General features: G+C 44.5%; 1 protein-coding gene across 1 annotated transcript in view; it reads right to left on the bottom strand.

The window, feature by feature from the left end:
* The window catches only part of RPIA (ribose 5-phosphate isomerase A), a 57,524-nt gene that overhangs the window by 15,678 nt on the left and 16,071 nt on the right, over positions 1–25,775 (bottom strand). The window contains exons 2-8 of the mRNA XM_077478000.1: positions 25,342–25,475; positions 18,841–18,901; positions 18,696–18,751; positions 4,979–5,038; positions 2,357–2,421; positions 2,069–2,137; positions 1,513–1,654 (exon numbers count right to left, since the gene is read on the bottom strand). Coding sequence (XP_077334126.1) covers positions 1,513–1,654; positions 2,069–2,137; positions 2,357–2,421; positions 4,979–5,038; positions 18,696–18,751; positions 18,841–18,901; positions 25,342–25,434 — 546 coding nt within the window. The 5' untranslated portion in view covers positions 25,435–25,475. The remainder of the gene's footprint in view (positions 1–1,512; positions 1,655–2,068; positions 2,138–2,356; positions 2,422–4,978; positions 5,039–18,695; positions 18,752–18,840; positions 18,902–25,341; positions 25,476–25,775) is intronic.

The raw sequence follows: 25,775 nt of genomic DNA, 5'->3' as shown, positions 1-25,775 counted from the left end.
AAAATGTAACGTTTTGCTGCTTTTCTTCAGCAGGGACAGGGAAGCTGGTCAGAGTTGATGGGAAGATGGATAAAGCCAAATACAGGGCAATCTTAGAAGAAAACCTGTTATAGTCTGCGAAAAAGACTTGAGACCGGGGCGGAGGTTCATCTTAAAGCAGGACAATGACCCTAAACATACAGCCAGAGATACAATGGAATGGTTTAGATCAAAGGATATTCATGTGTTAGAATGGCCCAGTCAAAGTCCAGACCTAAATCCAATTGAGAATCTGTGGCAAGACTGGAAAAATTGCTCTTCACAGACGCTCTCCATCCAATCTGACAGAGGTTGAGCTATTTTGTAAAGAAGAAAGGGCAAAAATGTCACTCTCTAGATGTGCAAAGCTGGTAGAGACATCCCCAAAAAGACTTGCAGCTGTAATTGCAGTGAAAGGTGGTTCTACAAAGTATTAACTCAGGGGGGCTGAATACAAATGCACACCACACTTTTCATATATTTGTAAAGAAAATAAAAATTTGAAAAACCATTTATCATTTTCCTTCCACTTTACAATTATGCAAGGCCTCTTCTCTCCCCCTCTTATTTTTGCAAAAGGAGTTGGAGGAAGTCAGTGGACTCTGGAGTATGACGATAACTACACATCACATTAAGTCCATCTGCCGTGGTGCCAGACTTAACCTTCATTCATTCGACAGCAATGCAAATTTAAAAAGTGACAGTGGCTGCAGGAGAGAAGAATCCCCACACACACTGTCACAGGTGGAGCAGTTTGGTGGTGACCCCATTTGCACCTTATTAAGCTCTTATATATGGATGTAACTTGGTGCAAAAGGTGGGAGATAGTCTTTAAGATGCATTAAGTTTTAAATATGATTTTTTTTTGGGACTTTTATATAAACTTGTGGGAGAATAAGCATTTCAATATGGCATTTCCAGCAGTCCTTTAACCTCCAAAAACCCAGACTGGCCCATACCACAATTACCAGCCAAGACATTTAGTCGTTGCCACTAACCTTATCCTCTTCCACCTTATTAGTTTTCTTACTGCAACAGCATTTTAATGGATAGCTCTACCATCTAATAGCAATCCATATAGGTGGAAGGTGGCAGGGGGCATTAAGCCCTCTTTTACATGGGCATATCAAAACATGTACCTGTGCAAAAGGGGTCGTCATCGCCCATGTGGGATTCACATTGTTCACATGCAGCCAGCCTGGTGAAATCAATGACAGACGGCCAGCTGCACGATTCTCCACATACATCCCAGAGTGTACATCCGTTTGGGTCAGAAGCACGGATCAGAACACAGTCTGTGTCATGATTTCTACATCAGACCGCACGGATCTGTAAGGAACACCTGTGCATTCACCATGGGTGAAGATAACCACTTTGCACATGTATACAGATTGGTACGCCTGTATAAATGAGGCCTAAATTCCAATTTAGAAAATCTTTAAAATAGGAAGAGGACCATGACACATTAGGTCTATAATATTCATTATTACTTACAGCCTTACTAACAGCCATCCTCAACTCTGCCACACCACCGAACTGCTGCTGTATTGCTTTGCTCACTGGAACGTAAGCCATTGGAAGGACTTCTATGGGAACACCTTTCTTCCACTGGTCTCCAAAATTCTTTGAATCTTTTCTGTGTGAATAGAACAATAAAATAAATAAATAAATAAAAATCACACACACACACACACACACACACACACACACACACACACACACACACACACACACACACAGCCTGTTGTATAAAAACTGCAAAAAGAGAAAACAAGAGCAAGAAGGGTTTAAACGCAACCAATCAAATCCACTCCATTTTGTAATCAATCTGCTCTAGAAAAAATAAAAAAATAAAACACACACACACAAACAGATTCTGATTGGTTGCTTTGTGCCAACACACACACACACACACACACACACTTCCTTAGAATTTGCACCAGGCCATCTTTGAAGGAAAATAGTAGTGATAATTCAAACCAAGCATCGCATTCTCTCTGGTCCCATTCAGTCAGCTCACAAAATACAGATACAATATTGGTAATCGTACCTATAATCTGCAATAACGATGAAGGACTTTGCACAACCAGCAACTATTTTTTCTTGCGCCAAACATCCCCTAAAAGGTTTTAGGAACAAAAAAATAAAAGACAGTTCACACACACAAAAATAATATTATTATAATAATAATAATACAATAGATAGGATGATATGTAGAGAAAAGATTGGGTGAGAAATATATATATATATATATATATATATATATATATATATATATATATATATATATATATATATATATATAACCTTCAAGGATTAAAAAAACAGTACACCTTACCCTCCACCTTTGATGAGGTTCAGATCTGAATCAACTTCATCAGCTCCATCAATTGCAACATCAAGCTGTTAATGGGGTCAGGAGAAGACAGGACAGCAGTAAATTACACAGAAAAACCAACTGCGTATACAGCCTAGCTGATAATAGTTAAGGATTTGAACTCCATGTGCTTTATAAAAAAAAAAAAAAATAAATAAAAAAAAAAAAAAAAAAACACACAAACACACACACACACGTCCTCTTATAAAAGGCAATCTATTGCGAATGACTACATATTGTGGACAATTTCTAAAAGCAAATGTGCATAGCAAGTCATTCAGTGTACATAGAATGTTCTGGGCAAGTTGGGAGAAAAAAAAAAAAAAAAAGTTATTAGTTTATTTCCAGTGCTGCTCAAATGTTTTTCGTTGGTATTAAAACAGAAAGTACTAAAGAAATAATTAGCATTCTAGCGGTTGCGGAAAAAATTTGGGGCAGGGGGGGGGATGGGTGTGAACAAACCTTTCCAGGTTAGCATTCAACAATGGCAGCTCATTCATTAGGGCCCCCCCTTGTCCATGCATCCAGCCCCCTAACCTTCATTCAGGGCGGCGGACAAATGAATTCCAATGTCAGGGGGGTTTGATTTCTTTTAAGAATGTGATTAGAGCCTGAGGCTCTAATAGGCTGCAAAAAAATAAAAAAATAAATAAAAGTGGGCTCAGGGCGAAGAGCACTGTGCCCTGAACCCACCCAGTTGTGTGACAATAGCGAATTAATATTTGCTATTGTCACATCCTCCTTCCAGGCCAATCAGGAAGCGGGGCAATAGGTTCGCTTCTCCTCTCTGCCAGTCAAGTCTCACCCGAGCCCACACAGTTGTACGACAAATTATTGTTCACTGTTGCCTTTCTGATTATCATCCCACTTCCTGATTGGCCGGGAGGAGAATCAGGAAGACAACAGCGAATATAAATGAACCATTGTCATACAATTGGGTGGGCTTCGGTGAGACCCATCACCCAATTGTCAGAAAGGACAGGCGATCCTATTGGACGCCTAAGAGGAGGAGGGGAGGAGACTCATGGCAGAAGCCACCATGATGCAGGAGGAGGAGGAGATGCGATGGAAGCCCGCAGGAGCGCTGCCCGACCACAACAGCGTAGGAGGGTGAAATGTGCTGCTGGCCCACCGGGGGGGGGGGGGGGGTGTGGGGGGCAGTTGGGTTGTGTTTGCCAGCAACACACCCTAGAAACAGCCCTCTAGCGATCACAGCTCCTCTGATACTTGGTGCCGCAGCGTCCATGTTAGCCCGGTCTTCTTTCCAGGTTCCAAATCTTCCACCTCCTGTCCGGATTGGCCGGAAAAAACAATTGCAACTTTAGCAAATCAATATTCACCAAGTGGGAGGGGTCCGGGGTCGTGCTCTGTGCCCCGAGGACAACAAAACAAGCCAATTAGAGCCTCAGGCTTTAATCACGTGCTTGTAAAGTAATGATGGACCTAATAGAAACCCATTAGTCAAGCAACCCGCACAGTGCATACACATGGAAAGATTGATTTTTAAATAAAATGATATGACTAACATTTTTTTAACTTTAAAAAAAGGCATAAAAAACATCAAATTATCAGTTATTTAAAACTAAAATTGTTCTATGATTAGATTATGCAAACTAGGGGGGCGGTCGGCCCCTTATGGTCCGACCACCACTTTTTTTTTTTTTTTTTGCCCGATTCACACAAAAAGGTATGTACATGCACTTTCGCTGATTGCATTGCAATGCATTTTTTTTATACTATAAATAAATCTTAAAGTGTATTTAAAGTTAACAGACGACTCATGATTGGAAATGGATTACCCCATACTCAGATAAGCCCCCTGCCCGCAGACCACCACATCTACCCGCCACGGTTGTGGGGGATGAGGCCCTTGTCCCCATCAACATGGGGACAAGGTGTTCTAGGGTTGGGGGGGGAAGCAGAGTGCCCCCTGCCCCTAAGCACCCACCCCTCATGTTGAGATCATGTGGCCCGTTATGGTTCAAGACCCTTTGCTGACCTGCATTCTCGGATAAAGGGTCTGGCATGGTTTTCGTTTTGTTTTTCTTTAACTTTAGCTTGGGGTTTCCCTTAAATTCCATACCAGACCTGAAGGCCGTTTTTTTTCCCCCCGTCATTTTCAATTGTTGGCCTTTTCTTTTCATTTACATTCAGCTGTCAGCAGGTAACCAGCTGACAGCTGATGAGTTATCTGTTGAGGACGTGGCGGCTGGCTTCCCGGCACCGCTCCTTAGCGACCAGCTCAATGTGGCAGGTTACTGCTAAAATCGAACAAAGATACCAGTATTTAATGCAAAATTCTTAATGAATTGAACACTTGCATAATTGTTGCCGCATGCAATATTTTACGAGCCATTATTTAACTCTTAGTGAATTGTCCCCTCTGAATCTGAAAGTCTGCCATCCAGGTGAAAGAGGCCAGAAAAAGTATTTTCTAACAAAACCTTCACCTGCTGGCAAATTTGTGTTTATCAGATTTAGTTCCATAATGATGAATTGATTGCCGGAAGTAAGGAATATCCTTTAAGCCTGTGGCTGACAATACCCAATATCCTCAGCAGCTGTGCTGTACTGTCATATTACCTCCGGGTGTCTCTCCAGATCTGTCAGCGTTAATCCATTCTGAAGTATCAGCTGACGTGCCTGCAAGCGGAAAAACAAATCTTTACTTTGTATACCAGCGCACTGTATATAACACGGGAGAGACACATGAGGTTTATTCACAGATCACATGAACTATCAACAAAAGAGGATTCACAAAAAGTGTTGGAAAACAATGCAGATTATGGGTCAGAACTCCTGACCTGAATATTATTTTCTGGTAGAAGTGTCATTGTATCAGCACAAACAGACCAGCAAATGGCATTTTCATAAAGAAAAGACATCATCAATGGCAGTAACTATCTTTCAGTACATATGCAATAGATGCTGCATTCAGATACATAATGCAAAATGTATATTATATTTTATATATACATATACACACTAAAACTATGGCAAAAAAAAAAAAAGAAAAAGAGAAGAACAAAATATTCATACTCACCCAGTGGCAGCTGGTGAAGTTTTAGGATGGGGGGGGGGGGCACCAGACGCCGTCCCTTCCTGGTTGGCCCCTCTCACTTCTCATAAGCCACACCCCTTAAAGAATCCACCTACTCCATCCCCTGTATTCCACTTGCTTCCACTCAGTGTCAGGAGTATACAGCTCAGCACCACAGGACAGAGTATATAGCCCCAGCATTACAGGACAGAGTATATAGCTCAGCCTCACAGATCATGGCATATAGAATGTCTCACAAAGCCTGGCATATAGCATTTCGCACAGAGCCTGGTATATAACATTTCGTACAAAGCCTGCACAATTACCACCCCCAGTCTGCACAATTACCACCCCCTACCTGCGAATCCACTGCGGGTTCCCGCAACGCACCCGTCTCGCACGGCAGTTCACACTGCCCACCTACTGACCTACCTGCCCACTATACCGACCTACTGGATTCCTACTTCCTGTACTACTCCCCCCCCCCCACACACTTACAAGGTCAATAGGTGCATTCTGCTCACCTCTCTATGGCTTCCATTGGATGAGGACTCTCCCCAGCACTGGGTGCTGTTCTAGAGTCCCGACGCCCGCCATGCAGCTCCTCAGTATCCCTTGCCGGCCGGGAGCTCCACCAACAGCTGCTGTATGCTCTGGAGTCTGCACAGAGCACTGCCCCTCTCCCTCCGCCATTCTCACTCACACACCAGGCCACCTGCACCTGAGGGATAGGCTGGACAACAGGAGTCCCTGACCAGGGGAAGTGTGCTGTGGAGCAATGCAAAGCGATATGTCTCATGATCTGAGGTGTAGGGGGCCAGAGCAGAGTGCCGACATCACTTAACCTTAACCTCTCAATTTGAACAACAACGGAAGCTACTCGGCACTTTGTATTGTGCAAGGCGGGTTAAGAGGCAGTAAATGAAGCGCCACGTCTGCAATCTCGTGATTGCACTGACGTGGCGCTTTCCATAGTGCACTGCTTCCGGCGCCCGAAGTGCACTTAAAGTACTTTTTTTTCCCCCCCTAAAAAAAAAAAAAAAAAAAAAGAAGAAGGGGCAGTTTTAAATATTTTCTTCTTTTCTTTTAAATATTTTATTTTTCTTTTGTGACTACAGGAGGGGGTGTGGCACCTGGGCGACCCCTATGGATGGGCCACCACCTATATGGCTGCAGCATTAGTCCAATACAGCAGCTGCTGATTCTAAGGTCTGGTTCACTCCTATGCAGGTTTCTGTTGATGCATTTCCCGGGTGCATTTTTGGGAGGGGTCTTGTCTTGTGGAAGAAACCAGCAGAAACGCATCAAAAACGCAAGCAATGCATTTCCATTGAAGCCTATGGAACAAAAAAATGCAACATGCTGTGGGAACAAAATAAAAGTTCCAACCCTTTCTAAAAAAAATAAAAAAAAAAAAAATAAAAATAAAAACACCCCACAATGCACAGATGTGAATGCGACCCACAGGAAACCATGTTTAATGATGGACTAGTGTGTTTCTGCAAAACTGAAAAAAAAAAAAAAAAAAAAAAAAAAAAAAGCATAGGTGTGAACCAGGCCTAAGACCGAGAACTGAGCGATCACATGACTGACAGTTACTGCTCTCTCTGCTCAAAGTGGACCGAGAATCGAGCGATCAGTAGTCACCCGCGCTCTGTTCTGCCCCTCTAGCACTCAATGGAGTGCTGGGCTGTGGAGGGGGCGGGAGCAGCTGGCTGAGGCCGTTAGTCAGGCATCTGGGTGGATCCTGACACTATTGCCAGGGGGCCTACCAGAGCTTGGACCAGCTCTGTAATGTTGGCCAACAGTTGGATGATTCTGGGTCACAGGAGGGCATAACTAAAGTGCATGCCTGTGACCCACATGAGAAATAGGGCCAAATGAGCTTTGAACATACTTCCCTTTTTAAAATGTTGTGGTCCTGTACACACAGCTTCATAACGGAGAGGTGCATCAAGAAAAAAAATGAAGTCCAAAGTCCTTTGTATGAAACTTATTTTATGCTGTACGCATGTAAATTTATGTGCCAACATATACACGCATCTAGCATATGTATGCTATTGGACACCGCTGTTGCTTAGAACTGACATGCATCACTGATGAAACACTACTGGCATTTACATGGCAGCCCTGAATAACCTGCATTCTAGCAATCAAGGATGCTGCTGATGCAGCGTAGCACAAGCATTACATGTATGCAGATCAGTATCCTACATAAAATCATACAACCCCTGTGCATGAGCCCTCAAAAGCTGAAGTTTAGTTTAGATGGACAATTTTGCGTTACATTGATCCCGCTTGGACCAATATAAATAAGTATGCGCCATACCTGTGGGATCCATCTGGACAGGGCCGGTGCTACTACTAGGCAAACTAGGCAGGTGCACCCGGCCACTGATTTCCCACCGTGTCTGCATGCTCTGCAGGCTGCAGGATGTAACTAATTCAGTGTCACAGGCAGCTGCTGAGGCTGGCTGGTAGTGTAATTGGAGCCAGTGCTAGAGGAAGCAGAGTCGATGCTTCCTGTATAGTGCCACTTTCTGTCACATGGGCAGGGCAAAGGGGGTGGAGCCAATGGGGGCAGCAAAATGAGGTTTCACCTAGGGTGTCAAAAATCCTTGCACCAGCCCTACCTTGGAAGCCAGAAATCACTGTCGTAAGAACCGCCAGTACCCTGATCACTGCTAGTTTCCATAGCCTGTGGTGAGCAGTTGCCCTGCAACATTGTAAACACAGGAGATCATTCTTGGTATGGACACCATTCAGAGAACACTTTGAATTTTCTCAAGAGATGCAAAGCCTTCACTGATTGGATGGAGTGCAGAGCTGGAGCAGTGACATCACAAAGTCCAGGCAGCAGGGAAGTCCCTCAGCACAGGACCCACAAACTAGTGTTGTCTATTACAGCGATTTCCAGCTTCCACAGGGATCACTAGGTATAGCACATATTTACTTACATTGGTTCATGCTAGACAATTGTAACTATGCAAAATAGTCCAAATCCAAGTGTCAGCTTTAAAGTTGAACTCCAGGCAAACTACTAAATACCACAAATGAAATGATCATTAAAAGTAACACTTTTCATCTAATATTTTAATATCTCCTCAAATGTTCATTTGTTTAACATATACAGTTGTGCTCAAAATAATAGCAACAACATCACAATCATTGTCTTTGGTATAAGTTATATTTCTACATGGCAAATAATTTACTAGTAGGTGTACTAGAGTAACAAAAGAAAAAAAAAAAAAAAAACAACAACAGACCCAACAGTCATGACATGCATGCTGCTGATTTTGTGCGATTGAATCATTCCTTGTAAGGGGTGTGTTTAAAATAATAGCAGTGTGGAGTTCAATTAGTGAGGTCGGTCTGAAAAAAACAGGTGTCAAACCCGATATTAAAAGTCTTTTTGTTTGTTTGTTTGTTTTGTTAAACAAAACATGTTATACTTACCTGCTCTCTGTAGTAGTTTTGTACAGAGCAGCCCCGGTCCCCCTCTTCTTGGTCCCTACACCGGCACTCCTGGCCCCTCCCTCTTGCCGGCGTCCCCAGCTTGCTCTGGAGGCACCCAAAGCAGGCATGCCCCGGAGGCGCGGCTCTGTGCCCATTCACACTTGCCGCCGCCGCCGCCCTTCTTTCAAAAATTCTTTAAAATAGTAAACCAAAACCAGAAAGATGTGGAAGAAAAAACAGAAAACTACCATCGGAATGGATGGACGAATAGCCAAAATGGCAAAGACTTAGCCAATGATCAGCTCCAGGCTGATCAAAGAAGGTACAAACAACACCAAGTATAACTAACTACGCAACCAAAGTGAAAAAATTACCGTATTTATCGGCATATAACACGCACATTCATTTTAAGAGGGAAGTTTCAGGAAAAAAAAAAAAAACTTAAATTTTAAATAAGGCAGCTAAAATTGAAGTATTGGCATATAACACGCACACGCCATTTGCACCCGATTTTCATGGTGAAAAAGTGAGTGTTATACGCCAATAAATACAGTAAGTGAAATGCAGCAGCCAGCATCAACAACGATTGAATTGTGTAAACAGAAAAAACAAAAAAATGCAGCGCTGCTGAATCAAACCTCTATCTAGTAACTATAGGGGAAATGGTTCAATCAAAAAATATATATATCAATCATGTGCACTGTGCAACATAAAGTGAATCAACACATACAGTCTCTGTATTAACAGCTCAAAGGGCTGCTCTAAATATCAAAGTCTCTGTGAGCGTACTCCATATGAATATCCTCTGTGATATAACAGTTAATGGGTGTAGTTCATCTTCAAAAAGGAGGGTATGCCACTTCAAGTTATGGAACTCTAATAGTAATGTGCATTAAATACTCTTACCCCAACTGTGGACCCACCCACACACATACGGTGGTGAATCTAACAGGCATGTAAGACGATCCTCTCAGGTGAATCCTCAAACCGATCGTCCAGGTAGGATAGTAGGGCTTCAGAGCTCATGTGAAGAGAGGACATCATGGCTTCTCATATACTGGATATCCCGCTTCCAAAATACTGTATCAGTGCCAAACGGTTAGTCACACCCAAATGGTATATGGGGGGGGGGGGGGGAGAAGAACCTCTATATAGAGCAGGTCACTGATACAAAATGGATTTATTAAAAAATATAACAGCATACAAAATAAAATAGGAAACCGGTCTTGTGCACAAATCAGTACATCACCGAATCAATAAAAAGCGTGGTAATACAGCCAGCAGGCTATGTACCCGGCATGTTTCGTATAATACTTCTACTGCCCCATGATGTCGGGTTTATTGTTTCCTATTTTATTTTGTATTTTTTAATAAATCCATTTTGTATTGGAGTGACCTGCTCTATATAGAGGTTTTTTTTTCTCCCCATATACCATTTGGGTACGACTAACCGTTTTGGCACTGATACAGTATTTTGGAAGCGGGATATTCTGTATGAGAAGCCATGATGTCCTCTCTTCACATGAGATCTGAAGCCCTACCATCCTACCTGGACGATCTGTTTGAGGATTCACCTGAGAGGATCGTCTCACATACCTGCTAGATTCACAACCGTATGTGTGCGTGTGCGTGTGTGTGGGTCCACAGTTGAGGGTAAGAGTATTTAATACACATTACTATTCGAGTTCCATCACTCCATCACTTGAAGTTGCATACCCTCTTTGAAGATGAGCTGCACCCATTAACTGTTGTCTTATCACAGAGGATATTCATATGGAGTACGCTCAGAGACTTTATGATATTTGGAGCAGCCCTTTGAGCTGTTCATACAGAGACTGTATGTGTTGATTCACTTTATGATGTTGCACAGTGCACGATCAATATTATATTTATATTTTGATTGAACCATTTCCCCTATAGTTACTAGATAGAGGTTATGTTTCAGCAGCGCTGCATTTTTTTTGTTTTTTCTGATCAAAGGAGGAGTAAAGCCAAGCTATCAGCAAGAAGCCCCCACAGTCCCATTGCAAACAATGATTGGCCTTAAAGGGGTTGTAAACCTACGTTTTTTCACCTTAATGCATCCTATGTATTTCGGTGAAAAATCACCCAACACTGACCAACCTCCCCCCGTTTTACTTCCCTGAGCCCTGGAGCTTGACTTGGCAGGGACACACCGTCTCTCTGCCCGAGGTTCTCGGCTCTTGATTGGATAGATTGATAGCAGTGCAGCCATTGGCTCCCGCTGCTGTCAATCAAATCCAATGACATGGGCTCTCGGGGAACACGCCCACAAGGTAATCCTCCAGGAGAGCGCTTCTCCCAGGGGGTTATCTGATGGGGAGACGCAAGAGCCACCGTGGGAACCCCAGAAGAGCAGGTTCAGGGCCACTCTGCAAAATGAGCTGCACGGTGGAGGCAAGTATGATATGTTTGTTTGGTTTTCTTTTTTAAACAAACCCATACAATCACTTTAAAGAGAGTTGGCACAACATTTTGTAGACTAATGAAAACGAGAGTTAGACTTACCGGTAACTCTGTTTCTAGGAGTCGTCCAGGACAGCACTAGAGAGATAGGCTCCACCTCCAGAGGCAGGAAACACAAACCAGATCTTTAAAGGGCGGTCTCCGTCCCTTCCCCTTCAGTCTTGTAAACGAGAACTTCCCCGGAAACGGCTTCTGTAACGACAAAAACACTTGTCCAGCATTATAACAGCATATAGGGAGGGAATACATGCTGTCCTGGACGACTCCTAGAAACAGAGTTACCGGTAAGTCTAACTCTCGTTTTCTCTAGTCGTCTGTCCAGGACAGCACTAGAGAGGATCAACGAGAACTTACCAGATTAGGGGGGGGGGGGGGGGGGGGGGGGGGACTACCGCTTGAAGGACCTTTCTCCCAAACGCCTGGTCTTGCGCTGAGATAAGGTCCAATCTGTAATGCTTCATAAACGTCGAGTAGCTTGACCAAGTTGCTGCTCGACAAATTTGTTCTGGTGTTGCTCCAGCTCGCTCTGCCCATGAGGTCGATAGCGCCCGTGTGGAGTGAGCCATGGGGGGAAAAAGGACATTCCATTTTCATTCCTTTGTAGGCTTCTACAATAGCTTGTTTGATCCACCTTGCAATTGTATTTTTTGAAGCTTGTGACCCCAATTTTTTACCCGCATGTAAAACAAATAATGCATCTGATTTTCTAATGTTTTTTGACATCTCCAGATATTGTAAGACACAGGCTCTCACATCCAGTTGGCTGAACTCTACCTCCTTAGGATTAGTGGGAGACCCACAGAATGAAGGCAAAACAATTTCCTTGTTCTGTGGAATTTTGTCACTACTTTGGGTAAAAACCCAGGGTCCATGCGCAACACCAGCCTATCCTCAAAAATTTGTAAAAACGGCTCTTTCACCGAAAGTGCCTGAAGCTCGCTAATGCGTCTGGCTGTGGAAATAGCCACTAGGAACACCGTTTTAAGCGTGATCCATCTCAAGGAAGGTTCTTCTTCCAGAGACTTTTTTACCCATCCCTGTAACACAATTGACAGGTCCCATTTGGGTAAAATTTTGAAAGGAACAGGTTTAATCCTGGTCAACCCCTTAAAGAACCTGCTAACTAGCTGGTCTACCGCCAGAGGTTGATCCAAAAAAACAGACAGGGCCGCAATTTGTATCTTTAAGGTACTAATAGCCAGTCCCTTATCCACACCGTCTTGTAAAAATTCCAAGACTGTCGGGATACTTATAGACACCTTTTTAGTGTCCAACCATGAACAAAAAACTTTCCAGTACTTAACATAAATTGCTTGGGTTACCTTCTTTCTACTAGAAAGAAGTGTTTTAATTACCCTATCCGAGAGTCCCTTAGACTTCAAGAGACTCTCTTCAGACGCCAGGCCGATAATTTTAGGGTCTGTAGTTCTGGTAACAGAACTGGACCCTGGGACAGCAGATCCTCTCTCTCGGGCAGTATGAGGGGAGGTTTGTCTGTCAGGCCCAGCAGCACCGAGAACCATGGTCTCTTCGGCCAATACGGAACCACTAGTATCAATGTGGTCCGTTCCTGCAAAAATTTCCTCAGGACTAGAGGAATTAGCTTGAATGGGGGGGGGAGGCGTAGCAAATGTGAAATGCCCAGCTTTGTGCCAAAGCGTCTATCCCTTTTGCCCCTGCCTCCCTCTCTAGGGAGAAGTATACTGGGACCTGGGTGTTCGCTTTCCTGACGAACAAGTCCACTTCCGGAAGACCCCATTTGCGCACTAACATCTGGAAAATCTCCCTGTTTAGTGACCATTCCGATTCGTATACCCGGTGTCAACTCAGAAAGTCCGCCAGGTGGTTGTCCACCCCTTTTAGATGGACCGCTGAAACCGATTTTAGGTTTTCTTCTGCCCAATGCATGATCGTACTTGTTAGCTTGATCAAGGACGGGCATCTTGTTCCTCCCTGCTTGTTTAGGTAGGAAACCGCCACTATACTGTCCGAGAGGACCTGTACATGGTGGTCCTTCAGATCCCTGGCGAACACCCTTAAGGCTTCCCAGACTGCCTGCAACTCCCTCCAATTGGCAGACCTCTGGGACTGTGTCTTCCCCCAGCATCCTTGGGCTACCTTCGACCCCAAGTGGGCCCCCCAGCCCCAAGCACTGGCATCCGTGGTGATGCGAACAGACACTGGAGGAGACCACCATAGACCCCGTACTAGGTTCTCCTCTCTCTTCCACCACCAAAGAGACCTTTTGGTCTTTGAGGATAGATGGATAGTCCCATCCAGGGACTCTTGTGTCCCGTCCCAGCTGCTCAGAATATTGGCCTGGAGACACCTGAAATGAGCTCTTGCCCAAGGAACTGCAGGGATTGTTGCCACCAATAGGCCCAACCCTGCCATAGCTGACCGGATGGAAATTGTCTGATTGGACTGCAAGAAGGTTACCATCTCTTTCACCTTTATCACTTTTTCCCCTGTGAGGAAGACTTTCTGTGACACTGAATCCACCAGAAAACCTAGATACTGTATGGCCTGTGTTGGTATCAGGTGTGACTTCTCTTGGTTTATCAACCACCCCAGCCTTTTTAGGCAAGAGATAGCTACCCTCAGATCTCCCTGCAGTTGGAGCTTTGAGGGGGCAAAGAATAAAAGATCGTCCAAGTACGGTATGACAGCGATCCCTTTCAGTCTTAGGGGAGCCAATGCTTCTGCCAGGACCTTAGTGAATATCCTGGGGGAAGAAGACAGACCGAATGGCAGAGCCCTGAATTGGAGGTATCGAATCTGACTTCCCCAAAGAATCGCTATCCTCAAATACTTTTGAGAGTCTTCTCGAATCAGGATGTGAAGATACGCGTCCCTTAGATCGAGAGGGGCCATGAAACAATTTGGAGGGAGTACTGATCTCAGTGTAAAAATTGTTTCCATCCGGAATTTCTTGTAAGTTACCCACTTGTTCAGTAACTTCAGATTCAAGATCAACCGGAATTTGCCTGACAGTTTCCTTACTACAAACACGTGTGAATAGAAACCGTGATTTATTTCCTGTGGCGGAACTGGCACTAGAACCCTCTGATCTATTAAATCGCCAATTTGCGACAGCAAAGCTGTCGCTTTCTGGGGGTCTTTGGGAGGCTTGGTCAGACACATCCTTGCAGGTGGGATGTGTCTGAACTGTATTTTGTAACCCTCCCTGATGATCCTCAGGATAAAAGGATTTGGGGTAGCGTATTCCCACTGTGGGAGGAACCGCCCCAGTCTCCCCCCCACAAGAACCGCGTCACTGGGATTTAGTGTTTTTTTTAGAAGAGGAAAAGAGATTGCTTTTCTGTTTTCCTCCCATCCACTGTTTCTTAGGGGTTGACTCCTTAGAGGTCTGTCCTTGTGACTGTCCCTGCCTTTGAGGACGAAAAAAGCGTTTACCTGTAGTCTTTTTAGATTTGACAGGAAAGGCCTTCTTCTTGTCCGCAGTACGGTCCAGGACTTTCTCAAGGTCCTGTCCGAACAGAAGGTCTCCCTCAAAGGGGATGCCACATAACCTCACTTTTGAGGCCGAGTCTCCTGACCAAGACTTCAGCCAAAGTGCCCTGCGCGATGAATTTACGAGGGCAGCGGTCCTGGCTGACAATTTAACAGACTCCGCAGAGGCATCTGCTATATAGCCTGCTGCTTTATGTAGCATAGGAAGGGAATCCAGAATTTCCTTTCTGGAGGTCCCCCCTTCCAAGTGGGCTTGTAATTGTTCCAGCCAGACCTCCAAGTTGCGAGCCACTATTGTCGTGGCCATTGCAGGTTTTAAGTTATTCATGGTTACTTCCCATGACCTCTTTAATAGTACCTCCATCCTTTTATCCATGGGTTCCTTTAGAACACCCATGTCCTCAAAGGCGAGATCTGTTGACTTTGCACACTGGGAAAAAGCTGTGTCTACCTTGGGCACTTTATTCCAAACACAAGAGGGGTCCTCGCTGAAGGGGAATCTCCGCTTCATGCTTTTAGGGAAAAATAACTTTTTCTCTGGCTCCTCCCACTCTTTTTTGATTGAATCTATCAGTGTGCTATGAACCGGAAAGACCCTAACTGAATCAGTTTTTAGGGTCTGATACATCCGGTCATGCAAGGACAGGGAGACTGGCTCCTCTCTGATTTCGAGCGTCTCATAAATTACCCCCAGTAAGGCATCAACCTCCTCGAGTGAGAGCCTGTATCTGGGAGAGCTTGACCCTTGAACAGGAACATCTCTGGATGATGCCGCCTCACTTAGGCCATCCAGAGAATCAAGTTCCTCCTCCTCCGATTCGTCACCTTCTACTGGGGTGGAAGCAGAGGGAACTGCGGCTGGTTTTGGGGTTTCAAGGTTCGCTAACATTGCTTTGATGGACTCCATTTCTTTCTGTACTCCAGAAATCAAATCCTTACAAGCTCCCGTAGCTTCCTTATAGACCAATTTGTCTATGCATGGTTTACAAAGGGGCTTAGACCATCCTTCTTTTAATTTATTCATACATGAAGGACATCTCTTCTTCCCCCCTGACCTCTCTGGTTCTTTGGGCAGAGCCTAAGGCAAGAGAAGGAGAGAAGAAGGAGGGGAAAAAACAGACAAGCCAACGTCAGCGAAACCTTTAGCAAAATAGGACGCCTTCACCAAACACCTATGTGCACCCCACCAACCGCTAACAGGATTCGCAAGACTCTTTAGTCCGGATCCTGTTTGAGAGAGGGAGGGAGGAAAAATACACCTGGACCATTTCAAAATGCCTATGCATTGATTAGTCCATTACTTCCTTCCCCCCCCCTCTCTCCCAGCCCTGTAGGTACAAGACACCTCTGTGTTTGCCTACCTGAGCTGGTTCGGCTCCACTGCCACTCTCCACTGCATCCATTTCGATCGGAACACGCCTGGAGGCTTCCCTTCGTAATGGCGATAAAGCGATGCAGCACGAAAGCTTTGTGGCTGCGGCTTTTTAAAATAGCCGCCAAGGTCCCGAACGTCCACGCTCGCCGCGCGACCCGGAACCGGTAGTGGATTGCCGGAAGTCCTCTATCCTCCTCCTGTGTTGCACAGGCCGGAACTCGAAGCCTGTGCCCGCCCCCCACCTGACTTCGCGCCCAATTTTGAACCTATTGTCAGGTGGGGAAACGAACGCCCTCCCCGGGCTTCAGAAGGAGAACGCCGGTTCGAAGCTGCAGTCAACCCGACCGGAGGACTTCAAAACGTCCGTTTACCAACAGGTAATCCGAACTCCTTCCCCATCTCTTATGGGCTATCCCACCGTCGGGGGAAGGAGAGCTCCTGATCCAGCCTCCTCCTCCGGTGGAGGAAACACAAAGACTGAAGGGGAAGGGACGGAGACCGCCCTTTAAAGATCTGGTTTGTATTTCCTGCCTCTGGAGGTGGAGCCTATCTCTCTAGTGCTGTCATGGACAGACGACTAGAGAAATTAAGATTGTTCTTTTTGGGTCTAGGGGCCACAGACAGTTTGTCAGATGACCCCCAACCCGTCCTCCCCACGTCCCTCACTCAGCACTGGCAGTATGGGCGTACTTGGACCATGTGTCAGTATCATTGGCCAAGGGCCATATAGTGGTGCACACACATTGGAGAGAGCGAGAGCGAAATCTTATTATAAGCTAATAATTATAGGGAAATTTAATCTCACCTTGCATGCACCCACTGTATTTATTTTTTGTGGATATACAACCGCTTAAAAAAAAAAAAAAAAAAAAAAAAAAAAAAAAACACTGCTATTATTTTTGACACAACTTTAGTTTACAATGTGTCTGTTTTAGCCCATTACTATGATATTATATTACTAGGAGATATGGCCAACTAGAATTCCTTCATACTGAAAGCATTCCATCAAGGTCAGGGAATTGTAGAATGAGATGGGAACACGAATCACATTTTTATAGAGAACCCAATGAGGAAAACACTACAATTTGTCCTTCAGCTATCAGTACAAAACAGCTTGAAATGTAAAACAATTTGGGGCAAACCATAACCAAGAATCTCATCTGTAAGACACAAATTCCTGGAACTTAAAGTGGTTGTAAACCTCAGACCTAAAATCTGAACAAAGCATATCTGTTCCTTTGCTATCAGCATGAGTCACTTCTGGCAAGTTTTCCCGACACCAAGAGAAAGATGGTGACAAGAGAGGGACCTCTAGCTGATTGACAGCCTCAGCTCTGTTCTTCCGTGAAGAGGGGCAGGGGTGGCCCTCCCTCTAATCCACTCTCACTGAGCTCTGCAGAGATTAATTTCAGCTCCTCACCATCTGATTTTCAGAGTTGAGAGATCCTGTGTAAATTAAGAACTTTGAATGGATGTACAGGACAAGTAGCTGCAGATAAAACAGTTGCAAATTATGTAGGAGATTTTATTTCATCCCTGTGTAATACTGGAGGTTAGTCACTTCCTTGGTTATATGTAAGCGACCACTCAGGAATTACACACTAAAGGCTTGTTTACACAAGCGTTGCCCCTCTGGCACACATTGCATACATTCAACCTAATCGAGACGCCCTCTGCATACAGTTGAATGGGTCATGTCTGGCACTGTTCACCAAATACAATGGATGGAGATCATTTTTGCTCTGCCACGATGTAGAGCAGTGATGGCGAACCTTGACACCCCAGATGTTTTGGAACTACATTTCTCATGATGCTCATCCACTCTGCAGTGTAATGGAGCATCATGGGAAATGTAGTTCCAAAACATCTGGTGCCAAGGTTCGCCATCACCGATGTAGAGCATTGTGGTCATAGCAGTGTGCGAAACATGTCATGTGATAAACTTCACCTATTCATGTATTAAACATATACCTATCTTATGCTGCCAGAAGTTTTGTTTGCGGCCAGTTTTAGGTATTAGTGTAAGTTGTACAGAGATTGCAGCTGTTTACACCTGTGGCCTTGCAAAGCTGCAGGGATTTGTACTGAGGCATGCAACACTGGATTCCCAGGCAACCCCATGTCTAATACTGAGCTGTATACTCCTGACACTATGGTGAAGTGGAATAGGGGACAGAGTGGGTGGATTTTATAAGGGGTGGGGTAAAAATAAATAAATAAAGGGTGGGGTCTGGCATCCCCCCATCCTAAAGCTTCACCAGCTGCCACTGCAGTGTACACTCCTGTCAGCTTCCTTTGCTGTTTAGCCTGATAATCACACGGCTCAACCACAGGTTTTTACCACTCTACCCAACCACAAGTGTCAACATAGCCTTGCTCTATTATAATGACCTTACCTGTAAAATGTGTAAAGTCTAAGAGAAAACATCTGATGGCACATTACTCTTGTGCCTACTAAAGACCCCTACCTGGAAAGATGTCGGGACACAGGATACATGCAGGTTCTCATTCTTCACCCTCTCAGCTATAGAAAGAAAAAAAAAAAAAAAAAAAGAAAAAGTCACCAATGTTACCTGAGCATAGACAGCAAAGATATAAAAAATAAAAACACACCTAATCGATTGACCGCATGGACAATGGTAGAACCACTTCCAATACCAAGAACTTGATGATTCTAGGAAAAAGAAAAAAAAAAAAAAAAAAAAAAGACAGTTAGTAAAAAAATATCTTTCTTAAAATAGAAATTTGTACCCAAAAAGTCTTCCATGTTTTGATATTTGTCAGGAAACAATAGTAATAAGATTGGTGATCGTTACGGTGTCATCCTATAGTTTGAGAAATAAATAGCAGCTATGCTGCTCCAAACTTGCCACTTGCCATCAGGTTGCACACCGAGGCGCACACCCCCGCTCAGCTGTTCCATTCATTTCTACTTAACAAGGGGATCGCCTACCAATGTAAAACCAGCTTAAAACACAAGTAGAGGAGTCACAACATAGTCTCTCCTGTCTACCTCCCACTTCAGCACATTTTACTCCACAAAGTCTCTAATCATGGAGAGCCATGAGACCCAGACTCCATGATTAAGCCCTTTGTGGAGTGAAACCACGCTGGAGTGAGAAGTGGACAGGTGAGACTATATGTTTAACCACTTGAGATCCGCGCTATAGTCAATTGACGGCTACAGCGCGGATCTCCTTTTCCGGGACTACGTCTATTGACGCGTACTGAGGGGCGCGCGCGGCACGCTCTATGATCGGCGAGTCCATGAGACTCGCCTGATCACCGATCCGTGCAAGGGGTCGATCCCGACCCCTTATCACATGATCAGCTGTCAGCTGATCATGTGATATAACGGAGCCGGTAATCGGCTATTATTCCTCCTCGAGCTGACAGCGCGAGGAGAAAAAAAAAAAAAAAGCCCTGCTAGTGACCACCTGCCCCCTGACAGTGCCCATCTGCCCCCTGCAGTGCCCCACTTATTAAAAGTGCCACCCAGCAGTGCCCACAGTGCCACCCAGCAGTGCCCACAATCTGCCTCAAAGGTGCTGCACCCCAGTGCCGCCCATCAGTGCCCATCAGTCCCATCTATCAGTGGTACCTATCAGTGCCCATCCGTGCCATCTTATCTGTGCCCATCCGTGCCATCTTATCTGTGCCCATCTTTGCCCATCGGTGCCGCCTTAACTGTGCCCACCAGTGCAGCCCTCCAGTGCCGCCCAGTGCAGCCCTCCAGTGCCGCCCAGTGCAGCCCTCCAGTGCCGCCCAGTGCAGCCCTCCAGTGCCGCCCAGTGCAGCCCTCCAGTGCCGCCCAGTGCAGCCCTCCAGTGCCGCCCAGTGCAGCCCTCCAGTGCCGCCCAGTGCAGCCCTCCAGTGCCGCCCAGTGCAGCCCTCCAGTGCCGCCCAGTGCAGCCCTCCAGTGCCGCCCAGTGCAGCCCTCCAGTGCCGCCCAGTGCAGCCCAGTGCCGCCCAGTGCAGCCCTCCAGTGCAGCCCATCAGTGCCGCCTAATCAGCGCACTTCAATGAAGGAGAAAAATGACCCGTTTGCAAAATTTTATAACAAACTATTAAAACATGATTTTTTTTATTTTATTTTATTTTTTGCATCTTTTTTTGTTTGTTTAGCAAAAAATAAAACTCTGAGCTGTAACTAAATACCACCAAAAGAAAGCTCTATTTGTGGGGAAAAAAATGATAAAAATTTCATTTAGGTACAGTGTTGTATGCCCGCGCAATTGTCATTCAAAGTGCATCAGCGCTGAAAGCTGAAAATTGGTCTGGGACTGAGGGGGGTTTAAGTGCCCAGTAAGCAAGTGGTTAAAGCTGCTGTTTAAAAGTCAGCAGCTACAAACACTGTAGCTGCTGACTTTTAATAAGCACTTACCTTTCTAGGGTGCCCGCGATGTCGGCAGCTCGAGGCCGACCCGTCCCTCGGCGCTGCCATTCAAAGTAAGGGAAACAGGCAGTGGAGCCTAGCGACTTCACTGCCCGTTTCCTACTGCGCATGCGCGAGTCACGCAGCACTTTGTGAATGGGACGTGCCGTGTTGTGGGACACACAGTTCCCACAACACACCACGTCATATTCCCCAGAAGACAAACGAGAGGAGGAGAATACAGAAGATCACCGCGGAATAGGAAGAGGCAGATTAGGATGATCTGCCAAGCAACAGCCATTTCCGGTAAGTGGAAAAAATTTTTTTTTTTTTTGCAGCCTTTTTATGCATTTTTTGTTTTTGTTTTTAAGGTTAATCCTACTTGACAAAATACTGTGTTGTACCCTGTTGGCCATCAACAAAAGCAGGATGTTTGGCTCTAGAGCGATACCATTATTGGCTAACTAAATAGATTTACTGAACTGCAACCGACTGCCAATAAATGGTATAACCCTAGATCAACATCAGGGCAGTTTGTATTAGTATAAGTATTCAAAGTAACAGGAAACCAGGAATTCTACTTTAAAGGGTCAGTACACATTAGAACTGATATTTTATTTGGTCCAAGAGAGAAAAAGAAAAAAATAAAAAATAAATAAAAATAAAAAATAAAAAAAATCACATTACTAGCTCTTCATATCTCTTGGGAGGCTATTGGTGAGATATTAGAGTTCCTGCACACCTGTGGCTCTTAGATGGTTTCCTGTCAAGCCAACCCCCCCTAATATTTAAATTATTTTATATTTGAGGAGAATTTTTTTTTTTTATTTATAATATATTATCCATTTATATCTATAATATTACAGGAGGTGCTTCAACCAAATGGGCAGGGACCCTGAAGCCCCAAGAGGACAATAATAGTCAGGAATGATAGAGAGATCTTGCTGTTAAAATATCATAAAAAAGGGCATAAAATGTCACAGGCTGACTCCCTCCATCAGATTGCACACCTACAGTTATCATTTTCAGGTGTACTTATCCTACAAAATTACTTTATTATAGAATGATTTGTAAAGTATGTACAGTGCCTTGCGAAAGTATTCGCCCCCCTTGAACTTTTCAACCTTTTGCCACATTTCAGGCTTCAAACATAAAGATATAAAATGTAAAAAATTTTGTGAAGAATCACCAACAAGTGGGACACAATTGTGAAGTGGAACGAAATCTATTGGATATTTTACACTTTTTTAGCAAATAAAAAAACTGAAAAGTGGTGTGTGCAAAATTATTTGGCCCCTTTACTTTCAGTGCAGCAAACTCACTCCAGAAGTTCAGCGAGGATCTCTGAATGATCCAATGTTGTCCTAAATGACTGATGGTGATAAATAGAATCCACCTGTGTGTAATCAAGTCTCTGTATAAATGCACCTGCTCTGTGATAGTCTCAGGGTTCTGTTGAAAGCGCAGAGAGCATCATGAAGACCAAGGAACACACCAGGCAGGTCCGTAATACTGTTGTGGAGAAGTTTAAAGCCGGATTTGGATACAAAAAGATTTCCCAAGCTTTAAACATACCAAGGAGCACTGTGCAAGCGATAATTTTGAAATGGAAGGAGTATCAGACCACTGCAAATCTACCAAGACCTGGCCGTCCCTCTAAACTTTCTAGCTCAGACAAGGAGAAGACTGATCAGAGATGCAGCCAAGAGGCCCATGATCACTCTGGATGAACTGCAGAGAACTACAGCTGAGGTGGGAGAGTCTGTCCATAGGACAACAATCAGTCGTACACTGCACAAATCTGGCCTTTATGGAAGAGTGGCAAGAAGAAAGCCATTTCTCAAAGATATCCATAAAAAGTCTCGTCTAAAGTTTGCCACAAGCCACCTGGGAGACACACCAAACATGTGGAAGAAGGTGCTCTGGTCAGATGAAACCAAAATCAAACTTTTTGCCCACAATGCAAAACGATATGTTTGGCGTAAAAGCAACACAGCTCATCACCCTCAACACACCATCCCCACTGTCACACATGGTGGTGGCAGCATCATGGTTTGGGCCTGCTTTTCTTCAGCAGGGACAGGGAAGATGGTTAAAATTGAGGGGAAGATGGATGCAGCCAAATACAGGACCATTCTGGATGAAAACCTGTTGGAGTCTGCAAAAGACCTGAAACTGGGACGGAGATTTATCTTCCAACAAGACAATGATCCCAAACATACAGCAAAATCTACAAAGGAATGGTTCACAAATAAACGTATCCAGGTGTTAGAATGGCCAAGTCAAAGTCCAGACCTGAATCCAATCGAGAATCTGTGGAAAGAGCTGAAAACTGCTGTTCACAAACGATCTCCATCCAACCTCACTGAGCTCGAGCTGTTTTGCAAGGAAGAATGGGCAAGAATTTCAGTCTCTCGATGTGCAAAACTGATAGAGACATACCCCAAGCGACTTGCAGCTGTAATCGCAGCAAAAGGTGGCTCTACAAAGTATTAACGCAAGGGGGCCGAATAATTTTGCACGCCCCACTTTTGATTTTTTTTATTATAAAAGTTTCAAAAATCCAATAGATTTCGTTCCACCTCACAATTGTGTCCCACTTGTTGGTGATTCTTCACAAAAAATAAAAATGTTATATCTTTATGTTTGAAGCCTGAAATGTGGCAAAAGGTTGAAAAGTTCAAGGGGGCCGAATACTTTCGCAAGGCACTGTATATCTGCTTTGGGCATATGGTATAGTGGTACTTTATATGCCAACATCGCTTTGAATATTTGTTCAACAGATGAGTTGCTACATGTCCGAATGTCCCGTGTACCTAGGGAGTGACTGCATTTTACATTCCTGCATTGTATCCGCTCTACAGATCTTTCACCTGGCAGGTCAGACTGTGGATCCAAGTTAAAATAAAATAAAAATTCTTACATTTGAAAGAGGAAGTAATGTTGTCACATTAAATGGTCCACATTAAAGCGGGAGTCCACCGGGACTCCGCGTTTTTTTTTTTTTTTTTTAAAAGCCAGCAGCTACAAATACTGCAGCTGCTGACTTTTAAATAGTGACACTTACCTGTCCAGCGCGCCCGCGATGTCGGCACCCGAAGCCGATCGCTCGCTCGGCTGCCGGGTCCCGCCGCCATCTTGGGTATGGGAATCAGGAAATGGAGCCTTTCGGCTTCATTTCCCGGTTCCCTACTGCGCATGCGCGAGCCGCGCGGCGCAATCCGGACGGTCCCCGCTGCCTCTGGGAGCTGTGTGTTTCCCAGCAGGCAGCGGGGCACTTGCTGAAGGGGGCGGGCGCTTGCGGAACGGGGGCGTAACCTACGCTCGTTCCGCAGAGCGCTAGCCCGGAAGTGGGTGCAGTTACCTGGATTATCCAGGTAACTGCACCCCCCTCCCCCCTGAAAGGTGCCGATTGTGGCGCCGGAGGGGGGGGGATTCCGATGAGCGGAGGTCCATTTTAGGGTGGACCTCCGCTTTAAGGTTATCCTTCCCAATTTTAGGCATTCTGCTTATATACAAAAAATAAAATAAAAAGGGAAGATTTTATTGCCAAATCCCTCACTGAATCAGTGTGAACCTAGGCCAGGGATCCTCAAACTATGGCCCTCCAGCTGTTGCGAAAGTACACATCCCATGAGGCATTGTAAAACTGACATTCACAGACATGACTAGTGTAGTACGGGTCTATATTTATAATTGATTTACAAAGAACCCTGGTATTATGAGTTATTAACTATGATAGTTTTAAGGCGATTACTTCTATATATGCAAGTATGTATATTTATGCATACATTGATTTCGCTGAGCACACAGATGGTCACATTGTCTTGGGACCATTGTGGCTAGTCTTTGGTGGGTGCCAGATAAAACCAGCTTTTTCACGCTTCTTTCAAGCCTATAAAAGATCAGACAATGCACAAGGGCAGTGAACGTCACCCAGGACCGAAGTGCCTGGGATTTGCAGAAATTGTCGATTTCCAGAAAACTGTCTGAAGATTTTAGAAGTTGAGGGGTTCCCTTGATTGAATGCTGAATTTATCCTTGTATTGTAACATCTGTAATTCAACATTAACCAAAGCTAAAGTAAATCTCCTTTTTATTACATTATTTGTATATGTTTTAATCCTTGCATTTACCGACTATCTGAAAGGGTAAATATATGAAGGAACCTATGGTTAAATGTAACAAATAATTTAACCCCTTATTACAACTAGGCATGATGGGAATTGTAGTTCATGAACAATTGGAGGGCCATAGTTTGAAGACCCATGACCTAGGCTAAAGGTGTATTTCAAACTGCCCTCCTTCCTAAATGGCAAGTATGGGAACTTAGACAACTCAACAGAAAAAACTAATTCAACATAGGGGACCCAACAAATCTCTCTGAGATGGTATCAGATCTCAGTCCTTGCTTGACTTTGAACTAAGTTTCAAAAGCAGAGAAGATTGGTGACAACCAGATCCAGAAGCCCTCAAGCCTGTAAACAAACAAACAAAAAAACAAAAACAAAAAACACCTCAAGGAGCAAGCACACATCTTGTTGTAGAACAATGCCGGTACCCTCAAATTGTTTTTGAATAAAAAGGTTTTCCGCTTCCTGGACCTGGTTGTCACAGATCATCTCTGCTTTTGTATGGGAATGTTGGGTGTAATAAACCCTACTGTAGACAGTTGGATAAGGCATTACAACAGAAAAGTGTCTTAGATATGGATTGTTATGGGACAATTTAGAACACACCTTAACGTGATTGTCCACAGCAGCACATCCCGCCAGTCTCTTGGCCTCTTCCGTCATCCTGCAGATGGTGGTGAGCAGCCGACGCTGGATCATGCAGGTGTCACCTCTGGAGATCTGATCGTTCAATGTCACAGCTGTCCGAGAAATAGAGAGAGCATGAGAACTAGAAACTCTTCCCTGTCCTTGTCCGCACTGCTGACTGTTAGCTTTCTGTATCAGCAATAAATTCTTTATCAGAGTTGCTGCTCATGTTTGGATACACCCTTCTGTATAACAAGCGTGAACTTGGCTGAGATCCTCACTGGTCATTGAAAAGCAGATATTTAAAAAGAAGAAGCTGCTGAAACCCTCAAATACAACCAGTTATGGGATGGTTAATACAGACATTATTTGCTTCTGAATGGACTTGTATGTGGAAACAAAACACCTATCTA

Source organism: Lithobates pipiens, unplaced genomic scaffold (genome assembly GCF_037356315.1).
Source record: "Lithobates pipiens isolate NorthernLeopardFrog02 unplaced genomic scaffold, aLitPip1_a1.2 Scaffold_13, whole genome shotgun sequence".
In the NCBI taxonomy this organism is placed as follows: Eukaryota; Metazoa; Chordata; class Amphibia; order Anura; family Ranidae; genus Lithobates; species Lithobates pipiens.
This window is presented reverse-complemented; position numbering and strand designations above follow the sequence as displayed.